At 35.9% G+C, this 18,947-nt stretch overlaps 1 protein-coding gene across 1 annotated transcript in view; it reads left to right on the top strand.

The window, feature by feature from the left end:
- PSMD1 (proteasome 26S subunit, non-ATPase 1) overlaps positions 1-18,947 on the top strand; it is an 83,669-nt gene that overhangs the window by 9,097 nt on the left and 55,625 nt on the right. The window contains exons 6-16 of the mRNA XM_018058233.1: positions 2,337-2,480; positions 4,559-4,785; positions 6,149-6,209; positions 7,112-7,240; positions 8,672-8,760; positions 9,232-9,310; positions 9,911-10,084; positions 11,699-11,810; positions 12,811-13,007; positions 14,402-14,497; positions 16,485-16,549. Of these exons, the coding sequence (XP_017913722.1) occupies positions 2,337-2,480; positions 4,559-4,785; positions 6,149-6,209; positions 7,112-7,240; positions 8,672-8,760; positions 9,232-9,310; positions 9,911-10,084; positions 11,699-11,810; positions 12,811-13,007; positions 14,402-14,497; positions 16,485-16,549 (1,373 nt within the window). The remainder of the gene's footprint in view (positions 1-2,336; positions 2,481-4,558; positions 4,786-6,148; positions 6,210-7,111; positions 7,241-8,671; positions 8,761-9,231; positions 9,311-9,910; positions 10,085-11,698; positions 11,811-12,810; positions 13,008-14,401; positions 14,498-16,484; positions 16,550-18,947) is intronic.

Here is an 18,947-nt window from a genome sequence, read left to right as displayed (position 1 = left end):
TTAAAGAAGGCTATAATGATAACTGTGATTGTAGTGCCTTTATTATGGCTAAAAATATACTTTCTTAGCTTGGGGGTGTTTTGCAATAATTATGACAATTGTAAGTCACCAGCCAAAGTGGTCAGAGAGGTGCAAGCCTGAGTTAAATGAACATGATCTGTTAAGTGCCCACTTAGCCTGCCTCACCCTCTATCCTTCTCCACGAGCTAGCTCTTTGTACTCCAGCCATCTTGACTTTGTCTCTTCTAGATGGACCGTGCCTCATTCCACTTACCAAAAATATTGCCCCTCCGGAAAACATCCTTTGCTTTTCCTTACCTGCTTTATTCCTGTTCAAGATTCATAGTTCAGTTCACCTGGTGTTTGTTTACAGATCCTTCTGTCACTCCCTGCCAGCCATATCCTCCTCAACCCCTAGATCCAACTAGGTCCACCAGATCAGAACCTACTTGAGGACAGGTGCTTTTACGACTGGGTCCCCAAAGCTTAAGGCAGCATTTAGCAGCAGTGGTAAGATTTGTTTAAATGAGTGTAAATATATGAATGGCCCAGTGTCATAGAATGGCCCTTATTTTGCTGTTTGATTTTTGTGCAGTTGTAGTTACTCCTTGTCTTCAGGGGACTAGAACTAAAATACTTGTTTTTATTCATTCAACACTGTTCTCGGCATTGGAGATAACAGTGGGAAGCAAGGAACAAAGTTCCTGCTCAAATGGAATAATCCACTAGGGGAACCAGCAGTGACACCTATTCCCTGCAAGGTAAAGGGGTGATAAATGTTTAAAACAAGAGTAGAGCAGAGTAGGAAGTACATCTTACTTTGTCTCCCAGTGCACATATACGTATATTAATAGATGTCACTTAAGATGAAATGTGCGGTGCTTAGTCACTCAGTCGTGTCCAACTCTTTGCGACCCCGTGGACTGTATCCCGCCAGGCTCCTCTGTCCATGGGGATTCTCCAGACAAGAGTACTGGAGTGGGTTGCCATGCCCTCCTCTAGGGGATCGTCCCAACCCAGGGACAGAACCCAGGTCTCCCTCATTGCAGGCAGATTCTTTTTGTCTGAGCCACCAGGGAAGCCCATAAGATGAAATAATACCTACTTTTTCTGCTTGTGGTATAATCATGGTATTTTTAAATTGTACTTCATTTTTTTGGAAAGATGTTAGCCCTATTAAGTTGATTTCATTATGTGTGCACTGATTTGTCACAACTTGCTTACAAAATAATTTTATTTTATCATTGAATGTTAACTTTGTTTAAATTCTATAGCAATTTACAGTTTTTCAAAAGTTTTGCATACTTTTTATATAATCCTGTATTAACCCTTTTTAATCCCCTGCTCTCCTATCACCCCTCCCCCTTCCCTGTCCCCTCTGATAACTACAAGTTTGTTCCTTATATCTGTGAGTCTGCTTTTGTTTTTTATTTTATTCACTTGTTTGTTGTGTTTTTTAGATTCCACGTATAAGTGATACCATATGGTATTTGTCTTTCTCTATCTGACTTTATTTTGCTTGGCATAGTGTCCTCCAAATCCGTTCATGTTGCTGCAGATGGCAAAATTTCGCATTCCATTGTATATATACATATGTGTGTGTGTGCATATATGTATACACACACATCTTTATTCATTCATCTGTTGATGGATACTTAAGTTGCTTCCATATCTTGGCTATTATTAACACTGCTATGAATATTGGGATGCACAATAGAAGTCTTTCTGAATTAGTGAATTTTTTGAATTTTGCATTTCTCAACTCCATTTTTGAGAAGTACTCCTGTAGCTCTTCAGCATGCTTGTTTATGCTGAAGAACTTTTATAGGTTGGTATCTCAAAATTCGGGCATGCTTTGAAGAACCACAAGGTAAACATAAATAATCAGGAGTGAAAACTTCCCCAGGAGAGTGCCAGTTAGATATGACAGCACTCAAAGCTTGAGTCACTCAGAGCTAGAGAACAGTTATATCATCTTGTGTTCCTGGCCATTGAGTATAGGCGATAATCCTGAGGATTAGCTAGGTTGTCCGCTTGGTTTTTATAATACTTAACAGCACTACTCTCTTATAGTATACTGTGTTCATATAGTGAGGATCCTGGATGGACACTAAATATTTGTTTTCAACCCATTTTTTTCATGAAGACAGGGAAATAGGTAATTTTCTTTTAAGATTTTCATCTAAAATAGTTAAAAATTTTTTATTTTATTTAAGTAGCAAATAAAGCTTTAGCTGCCTAGAATGACTAAAGAATATTGTTTAAAATGATTTGATTTCTAAATAAACATGCTTCAGTAACTAGATAATGATGTCTCTTCAAATTATTTCTTTCAGAATGATGTCCCAGGAATGCTGGCATATAGCTTGAAGCTCTGCATGTCTTTAATGCAGAATAAACAGTTTCGGAATAAAGTACTGAGAGTCCTAGTTAAAATCTACATGAATTTAGAGAAACCTGATTTCATCAATGTTTGTCAGGTAATAACATTATATTATTTTACACTGTGTTGTTGGGTAATGCCTCACTACCTCATGTGTGTACCTCATTACATCACTATTATTTCATACATATATCTCTCAGTTGATCTTTACAACAGCCCTGTGAAGATAAGGCGTGTATTTATGTTCTGTTTTACTGATTAAAATAACTGAAGTTCTCAAAACTAAAAAGCTATTTTGTTATAATGTATTCCTTGTGTTCTTTTTTTCATTTTGAAAATAATCCAGGCATTTAAGGAAATTTTTAGAAATGAGGTTAAAAAAAAATAAGTAGAAGAAAAGATAAAGATAAAAACAGTACCTATGTTATATCATTCCAAAAGAATTTCAGGTATAAAAATTATCTTTGGTTTCATTTCCCAAACACAACCGGGACCTTTGGGTATTTTCTTTATCTCTTTTCATGTATGGATTTCCTTGCATACTTAAAACAAAATTAAGACAGTACAGAAAATATATAAAATGAAACTGTATCTATCCCTTTCCCTGGGCATTTTCCCAGTTAAAAGATTCATAGATGTTTTCCTCCAAAAAACATGTGGAGCTATGTCATTTATCTCAATGACTGGATTGTGTTTTTATTGGCTGGAAATGCTCAGTTTGCTTTTTAACAGTTACGACACTGTGAATTTCTGTATTCTGCTTAGAGCATAGCATTTTATCACACATTTTATTTGTTCACTATAATATATTCTCAATATATGTTTCTATCCTCTATACATATTTAAAATTCAGATTAATGCATCCTTTTTTGAATGCTTTAAAAAAAATCATTATAGGCTATTACAAGATAGTGAATATAATTCTCTGAACTCTGTTGCGTATCTGTTTTATGTATAGTTTTTGATGCTTTTTAAAGCAAGTGTTAAACAAAGAAAAAGTTGGAAGAAAAATATCCACTTTTATCTCACTTGAAGTCTACCAACATTTTAGTATAGTTCCTTCCATTTTTCTCTATATAGTTTTTTTTTTTTGAGTTTTGTTTGCTTCTAAATAGTTTTTAATAGTTTCTTAAATGGTTTTTTAAAAGTTACGTGAAAAACAATAGTTCTTTGCCTTCTTTTCTCAGTGTATTTCAGTTTTTTTCCCAGAAGTAATTTTATTTATTTTAGCTATTTTATTCCTTGTCCCTATAAAAAATTGTTTTGAATTTTACATTTTTAAAAATTATTTTTGAACAAAATGATATTACATTCACATGATTCAAAATTCATGAAGGACCAAGGGATATAGTTAAGTCTTCCTGCCACTTGTCCCTTTGGCTCCCAAGTTCCCTTACCTGGAAGCAAACTATCAATTATATATATCCTTCAGTTTAATGTTTTTTCCATGTTTTAACTGTTCACAAACTCTTGTACAAACTCTTTCTTGATTATGCAGTAGTCATTCAGTGGGTGTTCTTTGCCTGTTTTATCCAGGCTCCTGTTATTGATCATTTATTTTGTTTCCATAATTTCCTATTCTTAGTCTATAATAATTTTTATTAATGTGTTCATTTTGAAATTGAGTTATTTGCTATTTGAAACAAATTTTAAATTGAACTCTTAAATATCCTAAATTTATTGGATGGCTTTTGTTAAAACATGTGGCAGATCATAGTAGTAAGAGAAATGCTTCAGAATGTTCATTTTAGTGCCTCTTGTCCTGGCCCAGCACAATTCAGTGCATTAGGAGTGAATAAATGAATGGCTCCTACAATTTATGGTAAAGCAGAAATTAGAAGTGAAAGAGCACTTGATAATGATTTGTGAGGAAGTTTTAAAGAAGTCAGGATTCATTCACCAACCAGTTATTTATTAAGTATTGCTAATTGTCAGGCACGGTATTAGGAGCCGTGGGCATAACTTGTATGAACTTTCTTATAGAAGGCAGATTCTACTTTCAGGAAAATTTTGGTGCCAGGATGAGAAATGGAATGCTATCATTAGACTAGATAGTTTGCTGCAGTTTGCCTTTATTTTTATTTATGGTTTCCAGTGTTGTTGACTGTAACTCTTTAAGTATCTTACAAACCAAGTTTTTGATTATTATGTAATTGTTCTCTATCTGCATTTCAGTGCCTAATTTTCTTAGATGATCCTCAGGCCGTGAGTGATATCTTAGAAAAACTGGTAAAGGAAGACAACCTCCTGATGGCCTATCAGATTTGTTTTGATTTGTATGAAAGTGCTAGCCAGCAGTTTTTGTCGTCTGTAATCCAGAATCTTCGAACTGTTGGCACCCCTCTTGCTTCTGTGCCTGGGTCCACCAACACGGGCACTGTTCCAGGATCAGAGAGAGAAAGGTACGCCTATCTGTTTCTGCATAGAACTAATCCAGCTATCTTTATCTTATTTGGGGAGTAGATAGAGTATTTCTAGACAACATAGTCTAAGAATAAATGCCATTAGGTTTCATAGATTGTAAACTCTTAAGAAGACTATTGCTCTGTTTTGCACTCTGCTGGGCACATTAAGGAAAATGAAAAAAAATGGACCCTCAATGAAAGTAGTTGTCTGATGGGGCAGGTGTGGGTCCTGCATGCTTTCTTATCAAGTAAATTAAAAAATCTCAGGTTGGGTAGGTTGGGCTAGATTTTAGATGTTTGGGTTAGATATTTTACAGGTAGAAACATTCTTAGCTTTTAAAAAAGCTTTTAAATATGCTTTTATTAGAACTGATAAAAATTACTATAATCCAGTAATCTTCATTTATCTAGGTTTTTAAAATTTTTTTCTCTACATTTTTTTGTAGATTTTAGTATAGGGCTTTTGTACATTTTCCCCTAAATTTATTCCTAAGTATATTATGTCTTTTGATACTATTGTAAGTGGTATATTTAAAGTTTCAGTTCAATTGAAATTGCTTATTGCTAATATGTAGAATTATACTTGATCGTTGTATATTAAAATTGAATCCCACAATCTTGCTTAAGTTATTTAGTGGGTCAAGTAAATTTTTTTTATAATAATATTCTTTTATATCCTGTAGTTTATCTTTACTGAAATTAGTTTTCCTAAGTATTTACAAAGTAGGCTTGTTTAGGATAGTTTTTCTAATTTCACTGTTCTCTAGAACTTCCTGTTCTGCTACGTTTGTGGAGTTTTAAACAGAATGGTGTCTTATGTTGTGAGATCTCCTGGCTGTGTTTCCTTTCTCACTTTCATTTTGGCCTTCTTTTTCCCTAGTTTCTGCTTTCTTAATTTGAATTCTATACCCAGCATTTTCTCCTTTGTGTTTTGCTTTGACCTAGAAGAGAGTGTTGACCAGTTGGTTTTAAGAGTTGTTGGGGCTCTGACTGCTTTACTTCAGACTGGTTTTGTGGCTGGTGGTGGCAGTTCTGTTTTGGGAATCTGGGAGATACTTTGTCCCCTGGTTTTGTTCTATTTTATTGTCCTTTTTTTTTTGCTAACCAGTTGCTTTGCGTGTTTTATGAAATTATTTGGCAGAAATTTGGTAACTGAGATGCCTCCATCTTATTTTACAGTCTTTTCTGTTTCTTAACAGCAGTACTTTAAAAGTTATTTAGTGTTTTTTTCCTTGCAAAATACTTATTATGGACATGGTTCAAATCTTCCATTTGATTAAAAGGGAAGAGAAAAAGTCACCCACACATACCATTCAGAAAAGTTTACCACACTGGTAACTGCTGGTTCTCTTCGTTTTAGTGACTCGATGGAAACGGAAGAAAAGACAGGTAGTGTACTTGTAGGAAAGACGCCAGAAGTGGTAAGTGTGCTTTTTGAAGTTGAGGTTTCCATTTAAACATAGAGTTCCACATTATATTGTAAATTACTTAAAAGTGTTACATACCTGCTTTTATGGAGGTTTATTATTAAGTTTGATATCAAAGTTATCTTATAAAAATAGATTTTCTATAAAAAGTAAAATTAAAAAATTAATTTCAGGAAATTCCTTGGTGGTCCAGGGTTAGGCCTTGACGCTTTCACTGCTGAGGGTCTGAGTTCACTCCCCAGTTGAGTGGGGAACCAAAATCCCACAAGCTGCACAGCACAGGCAAAAAGCAGAAGACTGATCCCAGAAAACACTTGACTTAGAAGAAATCAAGTCCTCAGATCCTTACCAAAGAATGAACTCTGTTCAGAATAACTCTGAATTACATCATAGGGTGAGAAAAAACTCTGACCTCTAACAAATAAATGGCAACTTGTAGAGACAGAGGACAGTTTAGTTGTCTTTATTTTTAGTATTCTTAGTGTACTTACGAGTGAGGCAAGGATTAGAGCAGTAGTCTGTTGGATGTAATGTTTCTTATATCAGAATGTTTGGTTACTGGTTATCAGGTATATAAATTTCAACTCTTCTTGTGGTTGGAACGAGTTGTGTTGGTGGCTTGGTATAATTCGTGAGATCATATTTATGTGTTGATTAAAGGTGCTTTTTCTCAATTTTGAAGAGAGAGTTTCTCACCTAAACTATGAGTTGACTAAGTATAAAATAGTTCTTCCTGCATTTCATCATTACTTTTACAGATTTTTAAAAAAATTTTTGTATTGGAAGCATGCTTAAGTTTTTTTTATGTGTATGACTGAATTTCACTGGTTTAAGGCTATTAAAATTAGCTTACTGGATTTCAGTAATATAATCTTCATTTTTGTTTGTTTTGGCAGAGTCCAGAGCCTAAGGACCAGACTTTGAAAATGATTAAAATTCTAAGTGGTGAAATGGCTATTGAGTTACATCTACAGTTTTTAATACGAAACAATAATACAGATCTCATGATTCTAAAAAACACAAAGGTAGAAAATTCATCTGTAATGGAGGCTTTTTTCTTATATTTATTTCTTTGTTGACTATAAGTACTTAATACTTATTTCTTATTGAGTAATTTATTGCATTCTGTCAAGGAAATACATTTTTGAAAAAATAACAGTGGGAGAGACACTTGCTCTTACTGATTGAACTCCTGTTTTTTGTGTCACCGAGAAGTTTAGTGGGTTTTTTTTTTTAACCCCACTTTTTTAGCTAACTTTTTTTTTAAATTTGTTTATTTTTCAATTGAAGGATAATTGCTCTACAGAATTTTGTTGTTTTCTGTCAAACCTCAATATGAATCAGCCATAGGTATATATATGGTTTGGTTTTAGTTGCTAAGTTGTGTCTGACTCTTGCGACCCCATAGACTGCCTGCCAGGCTCCTCTGTCCATGGGATTCTCCAGGCAAGAATACTGGAGTGGGTTGCCATTTCCTTCTTCAAGGCATACATATATCCCCTCTCTTTTGAACCTCCGTCCCCATCCCACTCCTGTAGGTTGATATAGAGCCCCCGTTTGAGTTTCCTGAGACATACAGCGAATTCCTATTGGCTATCTACTTTACATATGGTAATAGCTAACTTTTATTTGAATATGTACATGTGGCATTTGGACAGATACCACAATCAAAGCATTAATACAGGTTGTGTGTTTGTTTTTCCCAGTGAACTGCAGACTCCTTGAGAACAGGGGTTCTTAACCTTGATATTGTAACCTTTGCTGAGATATTCATCCTGACAGTTGTTCATTTTAATTTTTGAACAGATGATGGTTCCAAAAAAATTTTAGTATGAAAAGATACATATTATGAAAAATCTTCCTGTCTTGCCTGTGTTATTTACCCAAATCCTTTCCCAAAGTCATTTTATATAATCATATATTATTTCTTTAATATGAAGTTCTTTGATTGAGGTATATGTAATCATGCTTACCTGGATTTTTAAAATAATTCTTACAAGTGTGCAAGAGAAAAATTTGCATCTATGACAGTTTTCTGATGCTTATCTTTATAGTGCAGTCCAATTAAACAAAATTGCTTTGGTGACCGACAGAGGTACAGTGCCAGAAGAGCTACACCATTGCTCCTCAGGTTACATCCATTCTTGGAGACCTTGAGCAGGATGTCAAAGAGAAATGGCAAACTATTTAGAAACTAACAATTAGAATATCTACTATTAAATTCTTTCCTGAAATCTGTTGACCTCGAGTTAAGACCACAAGTAAAACTTTTGACTTGCTGTTTTTTAATAAGCTAGCTATTTAATCTTTATAAAGAAATTTCCAAGATTCATATTTTAAATGCTAATTCAGTTTATTCATGTTTTCACCACAAAATAGTGCTTCTTATTGCGTATTTACATGCAAGCTTGCATTTGTATGAATACAAATGATAAATATCTGTGTTTATTTTTTAGGATGCAGTAAGGAATTCTGTCTGTCATACGGCAACTGTCATAGCAAACTCTTTTATGCACTGCGGCACTACCAGTGACCAGTTTCTTAGGTAAATGTACTCATAGGCTCCCACTTCAGTTTAAAAGTGTCTCTGACAGACACTCTGTTGGCAGTATTACATGGATGTGGGCAACTTTACCTGCTTGCCAGTCCTGAATTTTAAATTCTACTTTTGCTATTTTATAAATTTTTTTCATTGCATTTAACTACCTGTTTTGAGGTAAAATTAATTTTCTTCATTAGTTGCCTTGAATACAGATCTTTTAATGTAATATTTAACCTCTGAAGTTTGATACAGTTTTGCTTTTGTTCATAATATAATTACATATGTGTTTTTAGAGAGTCCTCAGAATATTAAGAGGCCTTAAGAGGTAAAACAGAATCATCAGTAACTTGAAATCCATAAAGTAAAATGATTTTTAACAGTTCAAGGTAAAAATGTTAGAGCTTTGACTTTAGTGTTATAAAAAGCTTTATGAAATTCATTTCAGTAATAGTGCTAAATTTTGTTTTCTTACAGAGATAACTTGGAATGGTTAGCCAGAGCCACTAATTGGGCAAAATTTACAGCTACAGCCAGTTTGGGTGTGATTCATAAGGTAATACATACTGATCTCTGTGAGCAGGCATCAGAACAGAAGCAATTTTTCTTGAGTTAAGGAACAAAAAAATAGGGACTTCCCTGGCAGTCCAGTGCTTGAGACTCGGAGCATCCAATTCAGTGGACAGACCAGGGAATTAAGATCCCACATGCTATGTAGTGCAGCAAAAAAAAAAAGAAAATAGAGAAACATGTTTACTATAATGCATTGACAAGTACATTTTGTTAAATTAGGTCAGTCCTTATACAGGAAAGGATAAAGTAAATAAGAAATGTGTGGTTTTTTATTTTTAATAAGAAGTAAACATCTTTTTTATGTGAAGACTAAGCCATTTCTTAAAAGATGAATTGAAATAATTATTTGCAGAGTCTAAGATAAATTTGGGGAAATATTATAAAACAAAGAGGAGGCGAATGGAAGCATTTGTTTCTAACTAGGATGTGATTTAGGATCACTTAAAAGCTGTCTTCTCCTGTGAGTGATAAAGTTGCTTAGGAGAGAACTCCACTTCCTCCTTCACTTTGGAGAAAAAGCAGTAGTCATAGAAAATATTTCTCTCACTTTTACTGACACCTCTGTGGTGGCTCACATTTACAGGGTCATGAGAAAGAAGCATTACAGTTAATGGCAACATACCTGCCCAAGGACACCTCTCCAGGGTCAGCCTATCAGGAAGGTGGAGGTCTCTATGCACTAGGTCTCATCCATGCGAATCATGGTGGTGATATAATTGACTATCTGCTTAACCAGCTTAAGAATGCCAGCAATGATGTAAGTATTATAATGCACAACTAAATTCCCATTACTTAAGAATGAGGGAAACATTATATTTGCCAAATTATTTCAGTGAATAGAAGAAATCTTGTAGGATTTCCAGATCTACATTCCCAGATCTAAAGTACTGTTTTCATAGAATCTTACCTTTAAAGGTAATTTCTTCTCCTCCTCTATAAGCTGAAATTGTGTTTCCAGTCCCTTAAACGTTATGTATGAAAAGTGAAATAAAGTATCAGATATTTATAAAATGTTCACTGTATGCATTGTAAGACACTTTAGAGTCTTGTTATGTTACATAAGTGATTTTCTGTTATTTTATAGGAAACTAAAGCCCCTCCAAAATTGCCTGTACTCTTTTGGGAGTCAGAATTCTTGCTTGTGTAAGCTTTTTGGTGATTTTTAAATGTAACTCTTTGGGAAAAACTTATTAAGCATCCCTGTTTTTATTTTAAGGAGCCATGACATAGGATTTTAGACTTTTTAAACCTTTATGTTAGGGTAGTCTCTATTAAAAAGCTATTGGGAGAGTAGCTCAGTGAGCCAGAAAACTTTTCCTACTTCAGTGAAAAGACTGAGATCAGTAGGATGGTCTGTCTCAGCTAATATGCCCCTAACCACAAATCTTATATAATTTATAGATATCTCTGCCTTAAATTTCTGGTGATCTCAGGTAAAAATTTTCTTATCAGATAAAGCTTTTTGATTACCAGCAACAAAAACCTCTGCTGACCAACTTAAGGAGTTTATTGGAACTAGCTTATATAATTAAAGGAAAGCTGGTGAACTAGTTCTCACAAAGGTTAAAGCAGGGTGATTCTGGGAATCTTGGTAATAGGAACTAATGGAATGATCTCTTCGGGGCTCTGCTGTCAGGATAAATGAACTTGAAATGTTTTTGGTCCTTGGGTCATTCCACTTAAGAAAGATTAAAATTCCAGAGGAGCATCTGATTGGCCTCTCTAGAGTCACAGGCCCACACTTTCCCCAGGGGAGTATGAGAATTTATTTTCAATGACAGTCTCACCAAGATTTGAACCAGTAGGGAGGAATATTCCCCAAGCAGGACTGGGGTACTGTCACTAATAAAAGGATACTGCACATTCAAAAGTAATGGATCATCACACAAATATTCTCCAAATAAAGACTAACTTTTGCTTTTGACACCATTTTCTCCCACTTTTTCATAATCATGTTCCATTAGGGTCCTTTCTCTGCTCTGTGCTTCCTCCCTCTGTTCATAAGCATATTCACCTATCCTAAAAAGACTCTTCTTGGCAGTTGCTTCTCTCTCTTAGTTGTTGTCATCTGTCTCCTCCCCTTCTCGTGTAAACTTATTAAAAGAGAGCTGTACTGTCTCCACTTTGTCTTCATTTCCTTCAGTTCAGTTCAGTCACTCAGTCGTTTATAACTCCCCATTATTTTATATCAGCAGGCAGCATTCTTTTGAAACTGAAATTGTGAGGTTACCACTGACCCTCTATCCTTTGATAATATTCACTAGGCCAAATGCTCTCCATGCCAACAGCACAATATATTTTGAAAGTACAATGAAAGGTTGGATTTTAAGTACCGTGTACCAGATAAATGGAGCCCGTGCTTTTTCTCTAGATCGTTCGGCATGGTGGCAGTCTAGGCCTTGGTTTGGCTGCCATGGGGACCGCACGCCAGGATGTGTATGATTTGCTAAAAACAAACCTCTATCAGGATGATGCTGTGACAGGTAAGTGATTCTTTCCAAAGATGACGTACTGTAGGATTAAGTAACGTAACTGTAACATTTGTTTTCTGCCTATATTTTGTGGTCTCTTAAAAATCTAATAGATTTCTCTACTTGTAGAGGGAGTTAATTTTGCCACATTTATCAAATTCATCATATAAAAATATATTTTGTGATATATAGGCTTCTAAAAATAGTATATCTTGTGTGTATGTCTGTATTACTGACTTTTGCAAATAGAAATTTATTAGAGCGATCTCCTTGTATCCTGGGACTATCTATACTGCTTGGTGATAATGTAGAAAAAATATTGCCATAATATTTCATTTGAAATCACTGCAGGATTTCATGGTGTATCCTATCACAATTTAAAAGGAAAATAGGTATAAATATATGGATGGACTTCCATATAAACTATCCTTCTTTATATCTGATGATTTGAAAAAAGTGCTACAGAAGCTGATGGTTATTTTGATAGCTATTAATAGTTCAGTTCAGTTCAGTTCAGTCGCTCAGTCATGTCCGACTCTTTGCGACCTCATGAATTGCAGCACGCCAGGCCTCCCTGTCCATCACCAAATCCCAGAGTTCACTCAGACTCATGTCCATCGAGTCAGTGATGCCATCCAGCCATCTCATCCTCTGTCGTCCCCTTCTCCTCCTGCCCCCAATCCCTCCCAGCATCAGAGTCTTTTCCAATGAGTCAACTCTTCACATGAGGTGGCCAGAGTACTGGAGTTGCAGCTTTAGCATCATTCCTTCCAAAGAAATCCCAGGGCTGATCTTCAGAATGGACTGGTTGGATGTCCTTGCAGTCCAAGGGACTCTCAAGAGTCTTCTCCAACACCACAGTTCAAAAGCATCAATTCTTCGGTGCTCAGCCTTCTTCACAGTCCAACTCTCACATCCATACATGACCACATTAATAGTTAGCACTTCCAATAGAATATGTTTTATTTATATACTTAACTCATTATTTAATGTTTTGCTTTCTACTCACTAGGGGAAGCAGCTGGCCTGGCCCTAGGTTTGGTTATGTTGGGCTCTAAAAATGCCCAGGCTATTGAGGACATGGTCGGCTACGCACAGGAAACTCAACATGAGAAGATTCTCCGTGGTCTTGCAGTTGGCATTGCGTTAGTGATGTACGGGAGGATGGAAGAGGCTGATGCTCTCATTGAATCTCTCTGCCGTGATAAAGTGAGATCACATATTATTCATCCTTTCCTCCCTGCTTTTCCTCACCCTTCAGTTATTATATCCAACATTTATAGAAACACTTAACCTTGATTAGAAATTATCTCTGTTCCCATCATAACTCCTAGGTACATTTATCGATGAAACTTCTCGAAAGATATATAAAGCCTAATAAAATTTAGGCAAGAAAAACACTGATTAGAAGAGGTGAGCAGGACTAATTTGAGATTAAGACTTCAGTGGTTTTCAAATAAGCAGATTTAGAAAAGTTCTTTAGAAATTGTAAGTTGATTTATTTTAGAAATGTTTTGGGGATGATTTCATAAACATTTGATGGGATACAAAGTTTGCTTCATTGTTTTTTCATCACAAAACAGTGCCCATCTCTGTACTTATTTATTTGGATGTGTTTTTTTTTCTTTGCCTTTTGTCTTGTTTTTGGAAAACTGAAAAGTGAAAGTTAGTCACACAGTCGTGTCCGACTCTTTGCAATCCCATGGACTGTAGCCTGCCCAGCTCCTCTATCCATGGAATTCTCCTGGCAAGAGTACTAGAGTTGGTTGCCATTTCCTTCTCCAGGGGATCTTCCTGACCTGGGATTGAACCCGGGTCTCCTGCATTGCAAGCAGATTCTTTACCAACTGAGTCACGAGGGAAGCCCCTGTCTTGTCTACCTACCATATACAATATAGTAAAAATTGTTTTACTGTTGTAAAAACAAAAAACAAGATGTGTGTGTGTCTTGTTTTTACAACAATGAAACGATTTTTACTATATTGCATATAGTAGGTGAAAGTGAAGTCGCTCAGTTGTGTCCTGCTCTTTGCGACCCTGTGGACTGTAGTCCACCAGGCTCCTCTGTCCATGGGATTCTCTAGGCAAGAATACTGTAGTGGGTTACCATTTCCTTCTCCAGAGGATCTTCCAGTACTGTCCTCTGTAATCTGACTTTAAAAAATCCACTGCTATAGTTTATTGATAAAACTACTAATTATTTTGCTCAGCCATCAAACTCCATATCTCTTCCACTCGTTGCTCAGTGCCCAAGAATTAAGTGATAAGGTAAAAAGCAAATTAGAATGTAGAATTAGAAGCAGGCTTCTTTGTTGTTTGACAAATGAAAGAATCATAGGGCAGTTGATATTGGGCTTGAGTTTATACGTCCTAAAAAGTGTGAGGCAGCATAGGTATGTTGCACAGAATACTGGGAATTAAAAGTAGTTAATTATTCCCATGTTAGAGCCTTTAGTTTCTCCATTCGTTTGGAAAACTACCAACCACAAAACGGTTCTCTTTTAGTTCATTTTCTGCCTAAAATCAGCTCCCCTTATGGATGCAACTAAGCCTGTAAGAAGTTACTATTTGAAATAAGTTGATGATGTTGAATTATTTCTTAGGATCCAATTCTTCGACGATCTGGAATGTATACTGTAGCCATGGCTTATTGTGGCTCAGGTAACAACAAAGCTATTCGACGCCTGCTACATGTTGCTGTAAGTATTCTAACCCTTTCTTGTATAGAGATGAAAGGGAAAGTTAGCAGATGGACCCTCGATGTGTTGATGACTATAACACCCACACCACATAGTCACCACCAGTGGTCTCAGATTCATATTCTCTTCCACTGAATACAGTCAGCCATAACTGAGCACCAGGTTCACTTAGCTTTTCCAGGTAATGGTGTGTCTTATTTGAGTAGAAATCCTTAAAGTCATTCAGGGCAACTTCTGGAACTTTGTCCCAAGGAAAACCCTCGTTAGTAAGAGACAAGACCATGTGAATGTGTGCAGCTACCCCAGGGTAGGAAAATCTGATGAACAATAGAAACAACTTCTTTTTACAGCCTGTGAAGTTAGCTTCCAGGTAACCCTGAGGGACATGCTCTGTGACAGGAGACACACTGCACAGGAGAGCCAGTGCCCATGTTTTCCAGTAGGCTTTTTCCACTCATAGTCACCCAGTTCAGGTGTAGTTTCTCAATAATGTTGTCTGATGACACAGTGGACATTCCCTGTGTCTCCACCCAGGATGTTTCTACCATCTTGGTGCTGGGAAAAGGTAGACCCAAGATCATCTTCCTATGCAAGGAAGAGTTTAGTACTGTTAATATTGTTTTCTTCCTAGAGATGTTCACATCACATAGTATTTATTATTTATCAGTGCAGCATGTGGTATGTTCTAGATGTTTGTATTTTGCTTAAGTTTAGGGCATATATTTTTTTAAAACAACATTGACGGAACGATTAGATTTTTGGTGTGGGCCACAAATGCTGTGGGTACAGCTGAAATAATCTTTAAAACTATCCCTGAATCTTAAACTTCACCAAGCTGTAAAGGCTTTTAAGTCTTGAAATGAAGAAATTCTCAGTTGAATCTTTTTAAATTTGGGTGATACATTCTAATAGAGGAATACAGTAGTCCCCCCGCCTTATACATGGATATATGTTCTTAAACAACCAATGGATGGCTGAAACCATGGATAGTACTGAAACATACTATGTTTTTTCATATGCATATATACATCCATACTTGTTATAAAGTTTAATTTATAAATTCGGCATAGTAAGAGAATACTTGAATTGCCAGTAGCACTACTTCTGTGCTTTGGGGCCAGTATCAAGTAAACTAATATAACCTTTATTAAGTAAACCATTATTAAGTAAATTAAATAATGTAAGTTTACTAAGTAAACTTAACCATTATTAAGTAAACAATAATAAACTTTAAGTAACCATTATTAAGTAAACTAGAGGTTATTTGTGACCCTATGAACTGCAGCCAACTAGGCCCCTCTGTCCCTAGGAATTCTCCAGGCAAGAATACTGGAGTGGATGCCCTCCTCCAGGGGATCTTCCCAACCCAGGGATCGAACCCAGGTGGATTCTTTACCAGCTGAGCCACCAGGGAAGCCCAAGAATACTAGAATACTGGAGTGGGTAGCCTATCCTTTCTCCAGGGGATCTTCCCAACCCAGGAATCGAACCAGGGTCTCCTGCATTGCAGGCAGATTCTTTACCAGCTGAGCTACCGGGGAACGCTATTTGAATATAAGCACTGTAAAACCCCGTGGATCTGATAAATGAATGGATTAACTAAGTGATTGGTGGGTGGATAACAAATACAGCTTGGATACACTGACCAAAGGGTTATATCCCAGGTGGGACAGAGTGGGACAGCATGAAATTTCATCTTGATACTTAGAATGCATGCAGTTTAAAACTTGTGAGTTATTTCTGGAAATTTCCATTCAGTAAATAAATTCAGACCACAGTTGATTGTGGATAACTGAAACTGCTGAAAGTGAAACTGTGAATAGGAAGATAGCTACGGTATAATATACAAATAAGATCTAATTTACATTTAAATGATGTGGGCCACTCATATCAGTTTATTCTAGCAATAGAATGCATATAATATAATGATTGTAGCAATAGAATGCATGTAGTATATAATGTAATCGTCCTTTGAAATTTTTCCTAGGTAAGCGATGTTAATGATGACGTCAGGAGGGCAGCAGTAGAATCACTTGGGTTCATTCTCTTCAGGTAATAATTTCTAATTTCTGATTCTGTTTATATTCCATTTCTATGTGTAATTAGTAGTTACACAGCAACTAACTCTGAGAAATCTATCTAGGTTCAGAATGTGGACCTTTTAATAATAAAGTTAGTGTTGTTCCTCTGAAAAAGAAGCCAGTATGTTTCGAGAGATTGGGATGCTATTTGAGAAGTAGTAGTCCACTTCTCATGTATTGATATATTGGTAATTCAAATGGGATGCTATCTTTCATACCATGTAGAGTTCTTGAAGCTCTTTAATGAGAGTGAAAAGTAATAGGCTTTGTTAAAATGCAGAAGAGTGAAAATTTTGCAGATATCGAGATGCCTGTGGCATTATAGTATGGTTGTGATCCAGGGGACACACTCTGAAACCAACCTGCCAGAATTGAATCTTGGCTCTGCCACTTACTGAGTCACTCAAACTCTGAGTGACTTAGAGCTTGTTACTTAGCCTCTTTGAATTTCAGATTCCTCATTTGTAAAATTCAGTAAAAAAGGTAGAGTAATAGTATCTAAGATTTTTTTGACAATTAAGTGAGTTAATATATCTAAAGCCCTTAGAATGGTATCTGGCACTAGTAAGTGCTAGTCAAGTGGGTGTGAGTAGTGGCAATTGTAATAGTGGCGGTAGGTACAATAACACCTCTTAAAATAGTTCTGCTCTCTCATCTCGCATAGTTTCTTTTCCCTAAGGTACTTTAAAGTGCAACACAGGAAAATTAAAAGTACTTCTTTCAGCTCTTTTTTTGGATACTGCTGGATATTGGATACCCTTTTTTTGGATATTGTGATGAAATTGCACTGTAATGTAGGGATGGGAATCTGAAGGAACAAGTAAGATGAGTTTCATGTTCTTTAAATCTCTGGTACAGATTTTCTACCCCAAGTTCCTGGAATGAACCTTTGTTGTAAAGATTGTAATGTAATTCAACAAATACATATACATATATAGTTTTTCCAACAAATATTCATTCAACATCCACTGAACTGGTTAGAGAACCGTCTCTAAGATGCAAAGTTAGCCATTTACTGCAGACACTAAATACTTTTTTCCTATTCTGGATAAAAATGTTGGCTAAAACAGCAAAGCACAGATCCATATAGCATGCTAATAGGTTTCTTCTTTCACCAGTCAGTTTTGTTGAAGGAGGTTGTTTAACAAAATACTAATCTCCTTCAGTGTATTATCCTCTAACCCTCATTTGTCCAGTTTGTTCACAAAGACACTGGAGAGCTTTCACTAAATCCTGAAGATGTGGTATTTATACAGATCTGGTTTTCTTGCCTGGGAAATTCCATGAACAGAGGAGCCTGGAGGGCTACGGTACATGGGGTCGCAAAAGAGTTGGATATAACTTGGTGACTAAACAACTAGTCTGGTACCTCTAAAACAGAGTATGTGGTTAATTGGTTATTACTGATTTTAGTAAATCCATAGAAGTATCAGGTGTTCATTGATTTCTTTTCTAAGATCTGATAAAACCTATTTGTATTAAGCTATTCCATGTTTTTTCAGAAGATCTACAACAGACTCCACAGTGTAAATTTCTTGATTCCCATCCCTTTTTTCTCTTTTTGAACGTTAGGATATTTGCCACTTAGGTCCTTTTGTACCTTTGCCATTTTCTGTTTTTCCTCAGATTTGTCAGGGATGGTTCTGTAATTATATTCATAGGTTCTATTTCAGAGATGTGATTCATTTAGCTTAGAGACTTGAACCCATTTAAGGTAGCCAGTCTCTTCACCTATTTTACATTTTGATCAGTTTTAACAACATTACTTTTTCTGGTCTAAAAATCATTCTCTTGAGACAAAAGATGGAAGCAGATTAGAAGCTGAGTAGTTCTGTTTCCATCCTGTTGTCTTTGGCATATCATTCTAGCCAACCTGTGATGCTAACCTTTCCTTAGTTTTGCTCTGTTTAGACACAATATAAAAACAAAAATAACTCAGTCACCTCGTGTGTATATTCTGCCACACAAGAAATTGAGTAACTGGTTGTTTTTTTTTCCCTTTTTAACCTGACCATGCTTTGATCTCTAATTAACAAAATTCATTTCTGCTCTTGTATTTACTGTAGCTCACACATGTGGTCAATTCCCAGTTTCAGCAGCAGATGTCTTCCCTGAGCTGCTTTTAGGCTTTGCTAAGGTCTCTACCACCAAGGCTACTACCAAGGATACTCAGATCCAGCTAATGAATTATGTGCTTTTTATTTCTAAAAGGCCGTTCAGGGTTTTGGTGTGTGTGTGTTTCCTTCATAATATGACTCTTATAAGAAGTAGAAACTAGAAAAGATGTTAGGAATGCTTTTGTCTAAAACTTCATGGATGAAGAAAATTAAATGTAATCAACTTGTCTAAGGTGCTGCAAGTTCTCAAAT

Source organism: Capra hircus, chromosome 2 (genome assembly GCF_001704415.2).
Source record: "Capra hircus breed San Clemente chromosome 2, ASM170441v1, whole genome shotgun sequence".
Taxonomy (NCBI): domain Eukaryota; kingdom Metazoa; phylum Chordata; class Mammalia; order Artiodactyla; family Bovidae; genus Capra; species Capra hircus.
The sequence above is the reverse complement of the archived record's forward strand: the minus strand, read 5'-3'. Positions and strand labels throughout refer to the sequence as shown.